Source organism: Leptosomus discolor, chromosome 1 (assembly GCF_034619465.1).
Source record: "Leptosomus discolor isolate bLepDis1 chromosome 1, bLepDis1.hap2, whole genome shotgun sequence".
NCBI lineage: Eukaryota > Metazoa > Chordata > Aves > Leptosomiformes > Leptosomidae > Leptosomus > Leptosomus discolor.
The window spans coordinates 11664745-11682703 of record NC_141391.1 but is presented as its reverse complement, the minus strand read 5'-3'; the positions used below and the strand labels follow the sequence as shown (position 1 = coordinate 11682703).

Genomic DNA, 17959 nt, shown 5'->3' with positions numbered 1-17959 from the left:
CTTAGGAGTCAGAGGCAAAGCAGTCAGAGGCAGAGAAGGGAAGGTACCAGCAGAAGTACCAGCTCCCTCTGAAAAATGGCTGGTCTGATCAACAGTTAGCTACAGCACACAAGCAGAAGGGCTAGTGGCCATTAACACGTTTGATACAGCAAACTAACATTGTCTGGTAGAGATATGAACACCTGGTTTTGAAAAACAAAAAAGGAAAACCAAGGTTATCGGTAAAGGAAACACTAAAAATATTGTCTCAAGGGAAGTTGAGTGAAAGAACTTTGCAAAGGATGTTGAGTAGAAAAGAAGTTTACAGCTATGAATACTGATCATGTCTCTTGTTGGTTTGTTCCTTTAAATTCAGGTATAGATGACTTAAAAAATTCTGACTCTAACATAAAGTTCTTTGTCTACCCAAACAAAATCCATAAAATCTTGTATTTTTGTTAACTGATCAAGCAAACTACCCTCTGGAAAAGAAGTTAATTCCAAGGAAGTAACTGGGAATGGAATGGAACCCTATTGAACCAATGTGGAATGAGCAATTGAGGTCTGTGCAGACAACAAAGAGGGCCAAAGAAGTCCAGAAAAGATACAGAACAGAAACTGGAGTTAAAAAATCATCTGGGAACTTCCTAGAGATATTTGAGATGATTTTGGGAACTCATAATATGAAACAGCAAAAAAGAACTGAAAAGATGACCAGAATAGATTGTCCTAGACTAGAAAGTGTCATGAAACAGAGAGGTCCAGGAACAGATTTGACCAACTTGGAATTTCTGAATAGAAATCCTGTAACATGGACTTACAGAGCTGAGATGTCATCTTCAAAACAAAACAAAAAGTCTTGCAGAGAAGCTGCCTATATTTGAAATTGACCTTGCCAGAGAACACAGTTAAGAGAAAAGATTTAAAATGGATCAGAGTATCCAGGCTCAAACAACACGGAACTCATTGCCTTTGGAAGAAAGATACTCTTTCTCAACGAGAGTTCTTCTCTTGAATATATTATGGCATATGCGAACTGCCTGGGAAGAGCAAACTCAGATGAAGACAGGTATTAGACTGCTCATGCTAAAAAGGCTAGGAATTACAGGATCTAACAATTCAGCAAATAAGTCTAAAATGGAACAGAATGGCCAAAATGAGAAAATTCAGTTTGAATATTAGATGTTTAACGAAAGTAGGATATTTCAGACAGATTATAGTCTGCATGTTATCATGACCAAAAACTAGACTAAAAGCCAAAAATCCTTCCACTTAATGCTAGATATATGATTTAAAAATAAGGTCCAAGTTGTTCTATTTGCAGGTTGAACAAGTAAAAAAAAAAAAAAAAAAAAAAAAAGAGGCATTTTAATGAGTTCTGGAGTAGAATTCATCAAAGTTTAGATTTCTGAAAGTTAGACATCCAAGCCCGAGCTACTCTGCATTAGAAAAAGCTGCCTCCCAATGCTTAGTCATTTCAGCCGTCTCAAATTCTCGTCATATACTGACATGAATTATATTCTAGGGGTGTCCATTTCCCTCCATTGATTCTAAAGGGAGCCTGAGGTAGCTCAGATGTAGCCATTTAGCATTTAAATGTAGACATTTAGTAGTGAGGCAATTAGTTGCTGAAGTGCTTAGAGCAAGATTGGTTTTTTTTGCTGAGGGATTTCTGTCATTTTCAAAATGAGAATAACTACTAAACATTAATACAGAAAAAAATGAAGGAAAAAAGTAATGAAGATGAACGCCTACAGTTTTTCCTATTTAATTATGACAAAATGTCATACATTTGAATGAGTGCAGCAGTATGGCCTAAGAGTTTCAGGTTACGTATCAGGAATGATTTCCCTAATACAAGAAAAATACAGGGTTTACTGCATTCGACAGGCACACAATCAGTTCAGTGGGAATGTTGCTCATCAAACAGCTGCTTTTATCAGTAGCAAGGGTAAAAAGCAGGGAGGACTACAGAAGCAGCATATCAGAGAGAAATTTATTCTGAGTAGCCTCGCATTCTGAGAGCTAGAAAAAGCGATCCTTTCTATTTCTAGCAAGATTAAGAAGGAACAAAAATTGGGAGAGATTTTAAGAATACATCTGCAGAGAAAGATACAAGACTACTGGTAAATAGTAACACTCACACCATTTGTGCAAAACTAAATTGTAGCTCTTAAGATTATACAGTGTAGAAGGAGGCATAACTTTCAAGTGAGGATAAGAACCAAAAGAAGGGAGACAAAGGAGATGAGGCAAAGATTAATATCATCAGGGAAGCTATATATTTTAAATATGAGTTTGTGCAGCTAAGAACTGGGGACATTAAGGTCATTCTATTGTAGACATCGCAGCACTGTAATCTAGGAAAGAAACTCAATAAGGAGATGCGGTAAAAGCTAGAGGAGCAGGGTGGGATAGTCCTACTGTCCTAGGTGCTTAGAATTGTTCTGACAGGCAAACTTTCTGTTTATCACATAGAGGCAGGCCTCCTAACTTAGGCACTTAGCAGGTCACCTCTTTGGTCAATATGTACTGGATGGCTATTTCATGAAGAAATACAGTTTGGTGAAAGGAGAAAATGGGAACTCTAAAATGCAAACAGGATCAGTGCTGGAAACGTTGCTAAAATACATAGGGTAACTGAGAAAGAAGGAAATGTTTGGAGGCATAGATTGGGAAAGTGACTTATATTCTTAAGAGCTAGAAATCCAAACTGCTTGCATAAAGATAAAAGAAGAAGCAATCAGGAAACTGAAAGAAAGGTTAGGTGATCCGAGCGGTAACTAAAAAGGAGAATCTTGGCAAGAAGTATAATGAGGTTTACAGAGAGAAGCTTCTAGGTTAGGAAGTGGCAGATTATTTAAAAAAAAACCACAAAGAGAAAACATTGTATTATCTTTATGAAAATGACCCGGAGTTTCAACTTCATAAAGTGCAATTTCAGTGAATTTCTTAGCAACAACATGTAACCTAAACCAGTCATTTTTAGCATGTGATAAAAAAAATTAAGAAGTGAAAGATATTGCAGCAAATGTGAAAAGGGATGAGAAAAGAGAAATCTGCTATATTTTGGGGGATAGTTCTGCATTGCTAAAGGTACCTCACAACTATAGGTAAAAAATCACACCGTTTTTCATTGTATGATGTCTATCTTCTCAATAATCATGCTAAGATGTTTCTTTTTCTTTTTTGCATAAATTATAAAATAACTTCTGCTTCTAGCTACTTTCCCAAATGATTAAAAGTGTTAATTACATAACAACCAAAACATTCTCTGCTTACTCACAGAATTGTTTGTCCAATCCATTTCTATATGTAAAAGAAAAAATAAATTAAAGACAACATAACCTTAAAAATAAATTATACATTTATTCATTTGATAGATTTGGGTGGTGGTGTCACCTCTAAGTGAAAATAATGATATCCAGTTTATGCAATCCAAGATGATTCTATGATGTGATGACTGGAAATTTTAAATTATAACACTAAATCTCTAGCAGGAGAATCCAGTGAAGGAAACAGTAGAATAGCAGAATTGTGAAGAATTGTTTATATTAACTTGTTAAAATCTGAGAAACAGAATAGACCAAAGTTCGCTAAGAAATTAGATTAATGACTGAAGTGGAAAATAATGAAGAAACAAAAATACGGGCACAGAGCAAACACAGCCAAGTAGAATCATAGAACCATATAACAGTTTGGGTTGGAAGGGACCTTTAAAGATCATCTAGTCCAACCCCCCTGCCATGGGCAGGGACACCTTCCACCAGACCAGGTTGCTCAAAGCCCCATCCAGCCTGGCCTTGAGCACTGCCAGGGAGGGGGCAGCCACAGCTTCTCTGGGCAACCTGTGCCAGTGCCTCACCACCCTAATCGAAAAAAAAAATAATTCTTCATGCACAATCTAAATCTCCCCTCTTTCAGTTTGAAACCCACGCCCTATCACTATACTCCATGATAAAAAGTCCCTCCCCACCTTTCCTGCAGGCCCCCTTTAAGCACTGGAAGGCCTCTATAAGGTCTCCCCAGAGCTGCCTTCTTCTCCAGGCTGAACAACCCCAACTCTCTCAGCCTGTCCTCATAGAGGAGGTGCTCCAGCCCCCTGAGCATCTTTGTGACCCTCCTCTGGACCCACTCGAGCAAGTCTGTGTCATTCTTATGCTGGGGGCCCCAGAGCTGGATGCAGTACTGCAGGTGGGGTCTCACTAGAGCAGAATGGAGGGGGAGAATCACCTCCCTCAACCTGCTGGCCATGTTTCTTTTGATGCAGCCCAGGATATGACTGGCTTTCTGGGCTACAAGCACACTCTGAAATAAATCAAGCCAAAACAAATTCCCCATGTCAATAATCCAGGTTACTATAGTTTTGATACTATTTTCCCTCATGGAGAGCTATCAGACGACTTTAACGATCCCTTTAAATAAGGCAAACTAAAACCAGAAAAAATTATAGCAAAGACATGATGAGAACAGTTTAAGTAAGTCTTAAAATTCCTAATGTCCATCAGAGTCATATTAGCACGAGTCTAATTATTTAGTTTATTCATTCACCAAGGTTTTCATTTATTAGTCCAAAGTCAGGAAATCGAATCTTCATAACAGATGTCACAATCACGTTAAAATCCATCGAAAGAATTTGGACATGTCAGTACAGAAATGACAACAGAGCCTGGTAGGAAGCTGTAGTCATCATCATTTGTATGACACGATTCATCTTTCCCAAATCTATAAAGGTACATCTATACCGTTAGGCATGTAAAAGCTCTTTATACTGCAATAATGAAACTGACATTTTTCTTACTTGAGATTGCAGTGCTTGAAGCTGAGTTTCATAATTCTGAGCCATTTCATATTTAGTTTTCTGTAACTCTTCCAGTTTCTGTCGAAGTAGTCCTACCTACAGTTAGAATAAGCATTCAAATTTACCTTTTCTAAAGTGTTCCAAAATAGGTTGTTTTCAGAATAGTAATTTGAAACTTTGAAAGAAGACCGTTGCTTAAAGGATAGACATTATAAGTATAGACTTATTCAGTAACTTAATAATAAAACTGAATGCCACAAACCCAGATTGTGTCAACATCAAGTTAGGGATTTTATGGTAAAAAACCTCATTGTATGCTTACGTTATGATTTAATGATAATACTGTATGAGTTTGTCACGAGAGACCATTTAATGAAAGCTTTTCTGACCCAACTATACGAATGAACTGCTGTGCCCCGTTGCGAAAATTTTGCTTGAATGGCTTATATAATCATATAAATGACTTTCAACTACTTATGTACAAATTATTGGGAGACACTGTAGACTCATTTCAGCTCCCTAAGTACAGTGCCATTTGAGATATCTTGAATTATTTGAATTTGATGGAGATCTGAGAAATAAGACAAAGAACATAAATGACACCTATGTTTTTCTGGAGGGGCAGCTGGAAGCTGGGTAGAATATGCTAAAATATTTCAGAGGTCTCTGTACAGGCAAACAAATTGATGCCTTAAGGACTAGGTATCTGAATAATATTCTCTTGGCTCCTCTGACCGCAGTGACTAAGGGCTAAGTTCCTAACTACTCATTAGGAAGAGTTAATTAATTTTCAAAACTCCCACTGGCAGTTTAGACACCTAGCTCACCACAGATACCCATGTGTAAACACCTAACTTCGGCTGCCTTGAACTAGAACTGAATGCTGTGCTAGGATTTACTGATGCTTCTGAATGAATATTTGGCAGACAAGACTGTGAAGCACAAACAACATCAAGTACACTGGGGCTTTCAGCTGGATAAGCAAGTTTAAGTGGTAATACGATTTGAATCTTCACTATTAATAATAAATTATCATACAAAGACAGTATATCATGCAAAATTATAAAAATCAGGTATAAACAGGCATTACAAAGACATAATTTTCTGAAACCTTTTGAACCGTACATTTCTGTTCAAAATTCCTGATGAAACTGGGCGTGTCGGCATTTACAAAAAACATCAAATTATCTTTTTACAGCTAAACTGAGAATATTTGATTTAGACTTTAGGGAAATAGAAGAAATATGAGACTTTCAATGACATTTTTACAACCACTTTTCAGAACAGAAGCACACTTTAAAACAAAACACTAAGGATAATTAGTGACCTTTAGAGCATGTTTGGTATTTTTATGTGATAGAACAAACAGGTCTCCTTATAGAGCACGTAGAGCACACTATTAACTAACTACCAGGATAAATGCTTTCTTTATAGAACATGATATTCCCAAATACCTCTTGACCTTTTTGATCCAGTTTGCTTTGGGCACTTGCTAATTCTTGATCCTGGATATCCATCTTTGCTTCTAAAGCTTTCATCTTCCTTTCCCATTCCACCTTCTTCCTGTTTACCATGATGACAATTTGATGCACTAATTCTTGAAGTTCAACTTCACATGGAGAAGCTCTAATAATAAAAAAAAAAGATTGTTTTTTTCAAATAAAGAATAAGGGAGAAAACAATTTTTTATTTACACTGCTAAGATTTTATTTTAATTCTGACGGAAATAACCAATTTTCAACATTGGAAAGAAAGAAATGGCAAAGTTAAATGATGCCTTCAAATGTAGGTGGAATTGCACTTCATCTATCTTAAGTTTGCCCGAAGTCAAAGTCAGAGTATTTACCATATTCTGGACAATTTCCTAGCTAAAATGCTGTTTGATACCCTTTCACTCTTTCAGGGATGAACTGTCAAATGAGCATAAGTTGAGTTGAAAGTATCCAGGCCCAAACCTCAATGGACAAGAGTAGGAGAAGCTGAATATTAAGTTGCTTGAGGGCACGGGACTTCCCACTGAGGGTACATAATGATAGAAGCAGAGTTTGTGGGAGGCCGTTATTAAACAGCTGGCCTGAAAGCAAGTCACAATTCTTAATTGCTAGTTCAACTTTTACACCCTATTTTCCCATTCTTTTTGTGGAAAATGGACTTAAATCACAAGGTGACTTGTATAATAATAGTAAGTTTTAATTCTACTAGGAAGCACAGAAGGGAGTGCATTTTGAAAAAGAACTTGTCTTTGAGGGACCATGTGCTGGATTTCATAGAGATCGGTACAATGTCTGCAACATCAACATTTGATTTTTCCCAGACTTCTGAGATTAAATGTAGAATATATCCTTTACACTATGAATGACTTCATTGGCAGCAGTAGATAATGTTTTACACTGTTGCTTTAGGAAGATGATGTGTCCTGAGTAACAAAATAATGATATATGGTTAATTTATGGTATATTACAAGAGCTATCAGAAACTGAAAACAGACAAAGTTGCCCTCTTAGTTGCCCTCTTGTACTCTTATATATTAATTTTTAAAAATGAAACTTTGTCTGGGCAGTGTCAAACAACGTTTAAATCAGCTGGTATATATCATTTAGCAGATATATATGAAGTATCTTCATTTTAGTATGGAGATTTCTTTCCTTACCCATTCCAACTTTGTATTTAACGACAAATATATAAAAAATTTGAAATAAGAAAGATACAGATTATAGAAAATTTGGCTATGGATACTTTTTACTTGCATAGCAAGAAATCGCATAATTCTTTCTACGCTTTAAAACTTTTTATTTCTAGAAATTATTTCACATCAAAATTATACAGTCCTTCTAGAGTATATGAGATCTTTTTCCTGAAGTATTTTTGAGTTTATTGCCCAGTTATCCTCGACTGTTTTGTGAACTGAAGGCTTCAGATTTGCAAGGATTTATGTAAAACTCAGAATCTTTCTAGAACTCACGGATCCATTCAATGTTCAGTGAAACAGTCCAGTCATTAAAAAACGATATCATAATTTAATAAAACTGTTTATTGAAATGTTCCTGAACATTTTATTTAACTGACTTAATGCTTCTTACCCACTTAACCTAGGATTCTTGGGTTTGGGAAAAAGATAGAGGAGACAATGTACAGGCCTGCCTAAGTCCTCCTGCCTAAGAAGGGGAATTTTATTCCATTAACACTCAGAGCTGCTTTTGGACTGTACAAAGAAGAATTAGCTGTTGAACAAATTGCTTAACTATGTATGTCAGCCCATAAATTATCTATAAAATTTAATTTTCATCAAGTCATATGGAAAAAAATCAGCTTACTTAAATTGAGATACAAGATCAGAATTACTTAAGACACTATTTTTGGTAAAAGCCTTAACGAGACTTACCACTATAATAATGTCAATTAGTGAAATAAAATTATTTTTTATCAACGTCATGATTTTTTTTAAATACTACAACTTCTAAGCATTTTTAGTACGTTCAGAGCTCGTAGAATGTTGGATGTAGGTATTTTTATACTAAGTACCAAAAGGGGCATATATCTCACTGAAATGAAGGAAAACCTTTCACTGACTCTTTTAGCCAGCGGAATACTGTGTTGAATTTTTAAACTTTTGAGGAGTAGCATCTCTTTCACTTTACTTTCTTGCTGTAAATATTTACTTTCCACACAACTTTTTTTTAGTGGCATTTGTTATCTGCATATCGTGTTCTCATATGAGTTAACTGTTGATAAAATTTTCTACTTTTTCACTTCTTTTTTATACCTTTCTTGTTTCCTGTTCTAGTTTTAATTGCTTTATATATATTTTTTTATAAATAAGAAGCAAATAAGAAAGCAAAGCCAGGGACTGGCAGAATGAAGAACCATCCACTGTAGGAGAAAATCAGGTCTGAGACCATCTAAGGAACATGAAGGTGCACAAGTCCATGGGACCTGATGAGATGCGTCCATGGGTCCTGAGGGAACGAGCGGATGAAGTGGCTAAGCCACTACCCATCATATTTGAGAAGTTGTGGCAGTCTGGTGAAGTTCCCGCTGACTGGAAAAGGGGAAACAACCCCCATATTTAAAAAGGGAAAAAAAGGAAGACACAGGGAACTACAGGCCAGCCTGTCTCACCTCTGTGCCTGGCAAGATCATGGAATGGATCCTCCTGGAAACTATGCTAGGGCTCATGGAAAATAAGGAGGTGACTGATGACAGTCAACATGGCTTCACTAAGGGCAAATCGTGCCTGAATAATTTGGTGGCCTTCTACATGGGGTTACAGCATTGGTGGATAAGGGAAGAGCAACTGACGTCATCTACCTGGACCTGTGCAAAGCATTTGACACTGTCCACACAACATCCTTGTCTCTAAATTGGAGAGACTCGGTGTATAAGGAATTGGCTGGATGGTCGCACTCAAAGAGTCACAGTCAACGGCTTGATGTCTGAGTGGAGACCAGTGACAAGTGCTGTTCCTCAGGGGTTGGTATTGGGACTGGTGCTGTTTAACACCTTTGTTGGTGACATGGACAGTGGGACTGAGTGCACCCTCAGCAAGTTTGCCGACAACACCAAGCTGTGTGGTGCAGTCGACACACTGGAGGGAAGGGATGCCATCCAAAGGGACCTGGACAGGCTTGAGAGGTGGGCCCACACAAACCTCATGAAGTTCAACATAGCCAAGTGTAAGGTCCTGCACCTGGGTTGGGGCAATCCCAAGCACAAGTACAGGCTGGGTGATGAGTGGATTGAGAGCAGCCCTGTGGAGAGGGACTTGGGAGTGCTGGTGGATGAGAAGCTCAACATGACCTGGCAATGCACGCTTGCAGCCCAGAAAGCCAGTCATATCCTGGGCTGCATCAAAAGAAGTGTGGCCAGCAGGTCGAGGGAGGTGATTCTCCCCCTCTACTCTGCTCTGGTGAGACCCCACCTGCAGTGCTGCGTCCAGCTCTGGGGCCCCCAGCACAAGAAAGACATGGACCTGCTTGAGCAGGTCCAGAGGAGGGTCACGAAGATGCTCGGGGGGCTGGAGCACCTCCTCTATGAGGACAGGCTGAGAGAGTTGGGGTTGTTCAGTCTGGAGAAGAAGGCAGCTCTGGGGAGACCTCATAGAGGCCTTCAAGTGCTTAAAGGGGGCCTACAGGAAAGGTGGGGAGGGACTCTTTATCAGGGAGGGTAGTGATTGAACAAGGGGTAACGGCTTTAAATTGAAACAAGGTAAATTACACGTTAGGAAGAAATTCTTTGCTGTGAGGGTGTGAGACACTGGCACAGGTTGCCCAGAGAAGCTATGGGTGGCCCCTCCCTGGCAGTGCTCAAGGCCAGGCTGGATGGGGCTTTGAGCAATCTACTCTAGTGGAAGGTGTCCCTGCCCATGGCAGGGGGGTTGGAACTAGATGATCTTTAAAAGACCCTTCCAACCCAAACCGGTCTATGATTCTACGATTCTATGATTCTATTTATAAATTAACCTAATATATAGCTTTATTACTTTCTTTAAAAGTCATGCTTTTATCTTATCTTTATAACATATTGGAATATATTGAAACGTGTTATCTTCAGTCATTGCAATGTTATCTTGGCCATGAAAAAAATATTCTCATTTAAAACTTTCAAATTGCTCCTCGCAATGGTATGATCTGATCATTGTAGAAATTTCTGCATTTTTCTCTCTGTAACGATTTAGAGATTAGTGTATCCAATTACTGCCATATCTAAATGAAGGTAGAAAGAAAACTGATGTTGTTTCTCCACTGTCAACTCTCCTTATCTGAATCAGTTATACTGTTAGTAAACCGCTAGTGGTACACCTGCTTTCTCTTCACTTTTTTTCACGTGTCATAGTGACTACTCATTGTACAACTGAAGCTTAGTCTGCATTTAATTTCCATTTCCTCATACTATTGCATAATTTTCAAGTCTCTTCTTTCTTTTTTTTTTTTGTTTTGATTAGAAGTCTGTATTGAATTTACTGTTGATAAAGCCAGCAATTGTACTTTCACAAATTTGTTAACTATCCCTCCTGATATCTAAACTGATGCAAAAAGTATCTTGTAACCTGTTACTTTTCATGATAATAAATTCAGCCTTCTGATAAACAAGTTTCTTCACTTAAAATAATCTAAGAATGCTATGACATTGTTTTGAGCTATGACATGTTCCATTTTCCTTTTAATAATATTACTTATCTCATTCACATTTCCCCCCAACGTAAAAGTGATAGCCACTGGTTATAATTTAATTGGTTCTTTGATTTATAAAAATCTAAAAGCTATGTATTCTCTTGACTGTTGATGTACACACCTCTGTGTGCACATAAAGTGCTTTTATGTTCGCTAAACATTTTGCAGCCATTCTAACATCTCTACGACATGATGGTTTGTTAAAATGAGCAGAGGTATTTCCTTGAAAGGAGCATAGCTATTATTTTATGAAATAATTGCCATAGAGACAGCCACACAGAGAGAAAAGATGGTGCAGCAGCTGAATAATGTTGCAGCAACCTACAAAAGGGTTAATGATAAAAAGCACAGCAGTATGCCTGTTACCACACCATCCTAGGAAGCATTGGAGAGGATTTCAACACCCAAAATTAGCACAGAATGCCATTTTGTGTCACAAACAATACAATCTGGCATATGTTTTTGGGGGACATTGCAACTGAGAATGTGCCAAGCAATTAGGAACTCTACATTAGCAGAGCCACTTTTAGCCAAACACAAACAGAGCCATGAACTCAGAGGTAATATCCCTATTGCCAGTGAGCCTTCAACTGCTGAGCGTGCTGCCAGCACGTTGCTGAAGAACAGCAAGCTAGCTAACAGGCTCCTCTACTGTAAATGACTGTGCAAACTAAGCCTTAATACAAGCAGATGCTTTTACTCCTGGTAGTTGATACAACCATCTTGTGTGAATGCTAGCATGAAAATGCTTCCTTTCTTTTCTGGTGATCTTTCACATCCCAGCTGTTCAGCCAACGCTCCAGATGTCTGCCCTCCCAGTGCCCATGCAGACACACTGAAGACCCTTGCCTGTAGTTTGTGCTCCGGGTCAAGCACTGGTCCCACGCACTCTGCGTTCCATATCCTGCAGGCTCACCTTCTGATTGCACTACACTAAAAAAGGGTTCCTTAACATAGAATCACAGAACCACAGAATAGCTTGGGTTGGAAGGGACCTTTAAAGGTCATCTAGTGGATGGATGGGTATGTGTTTATGGAATATCTTTTTTTTTGGTGCTTAAATGGTGCATAACCCTTGTTTGGATAATTATTACAGGAAATTGGAGCAAATGTGCTAGATTTACAATATCATAATTAAAACTTAATGTGATTTTTTAAAAGTAAAATTCTTTAAAACTTTTTTATATCAACAAATGCTTGAAACTTTTAACATTATCAATGTTAAGCTTGGAAAGGCTTTTTAAATACACACATAAATCTTAATGCCTTTTTAATGTTAAAACTGTTAGCAATGCCATTTTAAAATTTAATGAGTGACAGAATGATAAATAAAGTGCAAGCAAGTAGTACACTGTGATGTACATATCACAAAGCAAAAATACCCCCCTACCAAGTGCCTGAAACTCATCTCAAAATAGCATTAACGGTGCAGTAGACTTTGATTCCCTCTGGGTGGAATATAAAATCTGATTTTAAAAACAGAGGATGAAGCGATACTGCATCAGGACTACCTCCTTTGATACTGCTGTAAGGACCTGCGCCTTTCCAGCCTCGTGTAATGTCAGGTGGCAACACCCTGGTGAACCAGCAATGACTCAGCTATCTGATTTTACCCTTCAGAAACAGGCACTTTCTTTATTGTGTGTCACATGGATCATCTAAATATTGTTATGCAAGTGCAAATGCAACCTCTAGCCTGGATCATCAGGTTACCCTTTCAGATCCACCATGGCTGACACCTGTCTTTCAGATCATCCCACACAAGGCATGTTCTGCAGCTGTTGCTAGAAAATTCTCTCTCAACAGTTCTTGCATGCTTCTTCAACCTACAGTCACCAATATATAAAAGGGAGCTCTTAAAGGAAAATGCCTTCTGAAACAGCTTCTCAGTCTATCTTCACCATGTCTGTCTCTGTCTAATTCCTTACCTAGATCCTCTAGGTACACATGCGGCTGAAAAAGGAAAGCTGTACTTGAAGCTCTAAATTCCTGCTGCTGTTTTACTACCAGAACCACTCTGCATTATGGCTGTGGTACTACAAACATTTGCATCTCCACCTAACAGCACAGAGGTACGACTAGCTGCTCTACTACTGTAGCCCATTCACTGTTTTGGAACATGACACCAAGTTGGGTGGGAGCGTTAATCTGCTTGAGGATGGAAAAGCTCTGCTGAGGGACCCGGTCCGGCTGGATCGATGGGCTGAGGTCAATTGTATGAGGTTCAACAAGGCCAAGTGCTGGGTCCTGCACTTGGGTCACAACAACCCCATGGAGTGCTACAGGCTTGGGGGTGAGTGGCTGGAAAGCTGCTCGGCAGAAAAGGACCTGGGGGTGCTGGTCGACAGCCGGCTGAACATGAGCCGGCAGTGTGCCTGGGTGGCCAAGAAGGCTGACAGCATTGCGGCCTGTATCAGAAACAGCATGTCCAGCAGGACCAGGGAAGGGATCGTGCCCCTGTACTCGGCACTGGTGAGGTCTCACCTCGAATCCTGTGTGCAGTTTTGGGCCCCTCACTACAAGGAGGATATTGAGGTGCTGGAGCGTGTCCAGAGAAGGGCAATGAAGCTGGTGAAGGGCCTGGAGAACAGGTCTGATGAGGAGCGGCTGAGGGAACTGGGGTTGTTTAGCCTGGAGAAGAGGAAGCTGAGGGGAGACCTGATCGCTCTCTGCAAGTACCTGAAAGGAAGCTGAAATGAGGTGGGGGTCGATCTCTTTTCCCAAGGAACAAGTGATGGGACAAGAGGAAATGGCTTCAAGTTGCGCCAGGGGAGGTTTAGATTGGACATTAGGAAAAATTTCTTCACTGTCAAGCCTTGGAACAGGCTGCCCAGGGAAGTGGTGGGGTCATCATCCCTGGAGGTATTTAAAAGACCTGTAGATGTGGTTTAGTGGTGGAGTTGGCAGTGCTAGGTTAATGCTTGGACTTGATGATCTTAAAGGTCTTTTCCAACCTAAACGATTCTATGATTGTGTGAAAAGAGGAGAACTATCCCCCTGAGAATATGACCACTCATACAATACCACAATCATAAGAATTTATTTTGATCACTGGATGTGGAATGTGGAACACTCTGGTATCTTTTGTTTAATGTGCCATCAGGTAAACAAACACACAAAGAACAAGTTTATGCCTATGGGTTTTTACCCATATGCATTCAGCGTTCCCGCTTTGCTGAAAGCATACATCAAATGGATTCTTCATACACAGAAGTAACAACTTGTTCTTAACCAAGTGGCAGCTTTTTTTTTTTTTTTGTCATTGCATTTACTTTGAAACAGCTCAAAACACTTAAAGGTATCTCATTTTTAAAGTGATGTAGGCAAGCTCTTAGTCTTCTTTTATTCTGTCTTCATATTGGTGAAAACAGAGATGATTCATATTCTGCTGTCATTAATAACTATTTATCTCCATGTAAAATCTAGATGTTTCCAAATTTTGACAAACCGAAATCCGAATAAGTTTTCCCAACTCCAAGCCTTTATGAAAAATGCACAAGTTAGACCTTTCTAGCTCTATCTATCTGTCTTTTGCTTTGGAGTTCTGCACAGATTTGTATTTTTGTGACTGTTTCCTAAGAGACATAGAAAGAATATTATTGTCCATACACTTTAGAATAAAGTTGTAACTTAGAAACCGACATTTTAAGAAATGTTTGGTTCATACTGTCAGTCTCTACTTCATGCCTTCTTCCCTTATTACCCAGGTTTGCTGACAAATAGGAAAATATGTATGACCATATTCATGCAAACACAAGCAAAACCCACGCAGAACGTTAACAAAGATTACCGTCTTAGACAGGACATTCATTAGTTTTTGATCTTTAACCCAGCTTCTAGAGACGATATTAATTAATTTTATCTTCCTAAAACATGCTTTAAAAGTAGGAAATATACAGATCAGTTGCGACACAATAGTCCATTAGAATCTTCTACCCCAAAGTTCCACTACAACTAATTTATTTAATTACTAGTGAACTACAACTGATTTATTTAACAATTTTCACCCATACAGAATCATACACATCTCTGGATGGATTATCTGTGATTTATGAATTCTTGCAGCTGGGATGTAATTGTCATGATTTCCATCACCACTATTCAGCCATCTTCCCCGGTTTTAATGCTATCTGCATCATCTCTGGAATACCGTAAGCATAGACTGAAACGAATGTCTTCTATCAGTGGATGTGTACTCTAAACTACTCTCCCAGATCCTTTGTACAGTTAATGGAAATAAATAGCTACTGAGAATATCTGGTTTATGATGGGACAAATCACTCTCGATTCATCTGCAATGACCTGGAATTTCACGTATGTCGATTACAACAAAGGCCAGGCAGGATCTGAACTCTTGAAAGAGGCTTTTGATTTGTTAAAATATTATCCAAACAGCAATATTTTTATTTTTTTAAATGCAAGTTTTTATATAACTATATTTGCCAATTGTATCTCTAACAAAAAAAATGCCCCTCAAAGCCAAAAACAAGGGCCACATTGTTCAGAATATACTATTTTACTGCAGCAATTTTTTCTATCATGAAGTGCACACATAATTCTTCAGTACAACAGAACACACTTTGAAATCCTGTTAAAACTTTCTTGGGCCAGAAGAAGGTGTTATAGAATATGCGTGTTTCTGTTATTTTATGAAATACTTTTACACTTAATATGCATCATATTACCTTGGACTGCTTCTTGGTAATAATGATAGAAGAAACTCTTTTATATGAAAAATAGCTAATAAGTTTATTTACAAAGTATGATAGATAAGTATTCTATTTAGCTTATTATATGGGAAGTACTTTTTATATTGCTGTGTTCCTTGAACAGACTGGGTGGGATGACGTCCTACATTGAATCTCATCCATATTTGCACTTCTTTAGAAAGATTTTGTGCTGTACTAATATTTTTTTAGGTTAACGCTAAAGGAACTAAACTTCCATTCTGTCAAAAAAAGATGATTGTGTTGTGATGAAAAGTGCACTTAATACTTGGGAAGAACAATTGTGGTTAATACCTGTGCAAAATAAGACTAGGGCTTTAGCAATTAATAGCCTTGTTTTTAATATTTTTGAGTGTTTTAAGAGCTGTGATACGTAAGTTTATACTGCTGTAGCCTAGCAACTTCAACTATTTTTTAGAACAGTTTAAAATAAAATTTCTTAACATCTTAACAAAACCCCACATAGCTTTCATTTTTCCTCTTTTGTTCAGGTATGAAGATTTAAAAAATTTAAATAACAGAAACAGTCAGTAGATTATTAGCTAAAGCAATAAGATGTGTTGTCTTAATCATCAGTAACCTCTCCAGTTCGCATAGAAAGCAGCAGAAGAAATTGAGAAAGAATCGCATTTGCTTCTAAAATCATTAACACTTTGTTTCACATTTTCAATAAAACCACATAATTCAATTCATTATATATTCAACTCCCAGACACTAAGGCATTACTTACTCAGTAACAGCTTGTCCCTGAAACACTTCTAACTCCTGCTCCATATTACTGATCATTTTTTTAACCTGTTGAAACAACAAAAATCAAATCATTCAGATTCTTAAATGTGTGCATTTACACAGCTAAGTAGTACATACTGGATAGTTCTATGCTTTCCTTCCAATTTCTCTAATTCTCCCATTGCAATTAACAGGGACAGGGGAACGTAGCTCTAATTACAGGCTGGAATGAGCAGGACGGAAACTTTTGGAGTAACCTCAGCTTTCACACTTGGTGCAGCACTGAGCTACTAGAAGTGGTGCTAGCTCTAGGATAGCCCTGGATTTCCATGAGGAAGCTTGGTTTGGATCATTCCCTCTTGTGTGATGTCAATGATTTGCCAAGACACTTTAAACCACTTAAACCTAAATTTGTCATAGATCCATGGCTGCATTCATCAACCATTTCTCGTACCTTCACACACCCTAATTAACCTATCCCCAGGCTATAATTGCTCTCAAACACCATTTTGGACTCCTACTGACTATTCACTTCCTTGCTTAGCAGATGCAGCGCTGAGACATACAGCCCTCAAGTACCTCTGCAGAAAGATCAGAACAAGAGTGTTGCTGGGACCAGCCTGGTTCTGTGGGACCAGCAGGACACAAGGGCATGGGGCAAGCCTAGCTGTAGGCAAGAACAAGAACCAGCCACATCACAGGTGACAGGGTGGCACGAGACAGCCCTAATTCATTGTGGGGGTGAGCAGTGGGGCTCTCAAGGGCATGGGTGCCAGCACATGCAGATGTGTGTACACCACCACATGGCACTGCAGCCTTGGCTCCGAAGGGACCGGGCACCGGAGGTGACACTGCCACAGGGGCACTGGCTCCAGAGGGACCAGGCACCGGAGGTGACACTCCCACAGGGGCAGTCGTGGCTCTAACAGTGACCAGCAGCTGAGGTGACACTGCCACAGGACCACCACCCTTGGCTCCCCAGGGGACCGGCACCTGAGGTGACACAGGCACCGGGGCAGCCTTGGCTATGCCGGGCACCTGAGGAGACCGGGGTACCCGACGGCACCCCCCGGGCCCCCGCGGCCTGGCGGGGTCGCGGCCGCCCCCTCCCCGACCGTTACCTGCCGCGCTGCCCCCGTCGCTCCTTTCGCACCCGATGTCGCTACGGCTGCGGCAGGAGCTCCGCAGCCCGGTCACCCCCGCACTCCCATCCCGCCCCAGCTCCCGCCCGCCGCCGCCCCGGCCCGCCGCTCCCAGCCGTTGCTGCCGACAGCGCCGGGCGGCTTCTCCCGTCGCCGCGGTAACGCGGAGGGCGGCAGGGCGAGGCGGGAAGGCGGGCGGCCGGCTGGGCGAACGGAGGCCGCGGGGTGGGGCGGGGCGGCCCCCGGGGCAAGGCGGGCGGCGGGGCAGGCGGCGAGGCGGGGCGGTGGCCCGAGGGGGGGGTCACACCGGCGCCGGCTGGGTGCCGGAGGGGGCGGCGGGGAGCTGCCGGAGAGCCGGGGGAGGGCGGCGGGGCTGGGGCAGGGCCCTGCGGGTGCAAGGAGGGTGCGAAG

The 17959-nt window shown here is 40.2% G+C and overlaps 1 protein-coding gene across 1 annotated transcript in view; it reads right to left on the bottom strand.

The window, feature by feature from the left end:
* Nucleotides 1–17060, bottom strand: part of DEUP1 (deuterosome assembly protein 1) — a 47528-nt gene extending 30468 nt beyond the window's left edge. Inside the window, exons 1-4 of the mRNA XM_086473674.1 lie at nucleotides 16986–17060; nucleotides 16408–16472; nucleotides 6235–6406; nucleotides 4781–4876 (exon numbers count right to left, since the gene is read on the bottom strand). Of these exons, the coding sequence (XP_086329800.1) occupies nucleotides 4781–4876; nucleotides 6235–6406; nucleotides 16408–16472; nucleotides 16986–17060 (408 nt within the window). The remainder of the gene's footprint in view (nucleotides 1–4780; nucleotides 4877–6234; nucleotides 6407–16407; nucleotides 16473–16985) is intronic.
* Nucleotides 17061–17959: the final 899 nt, after the last annotated feature.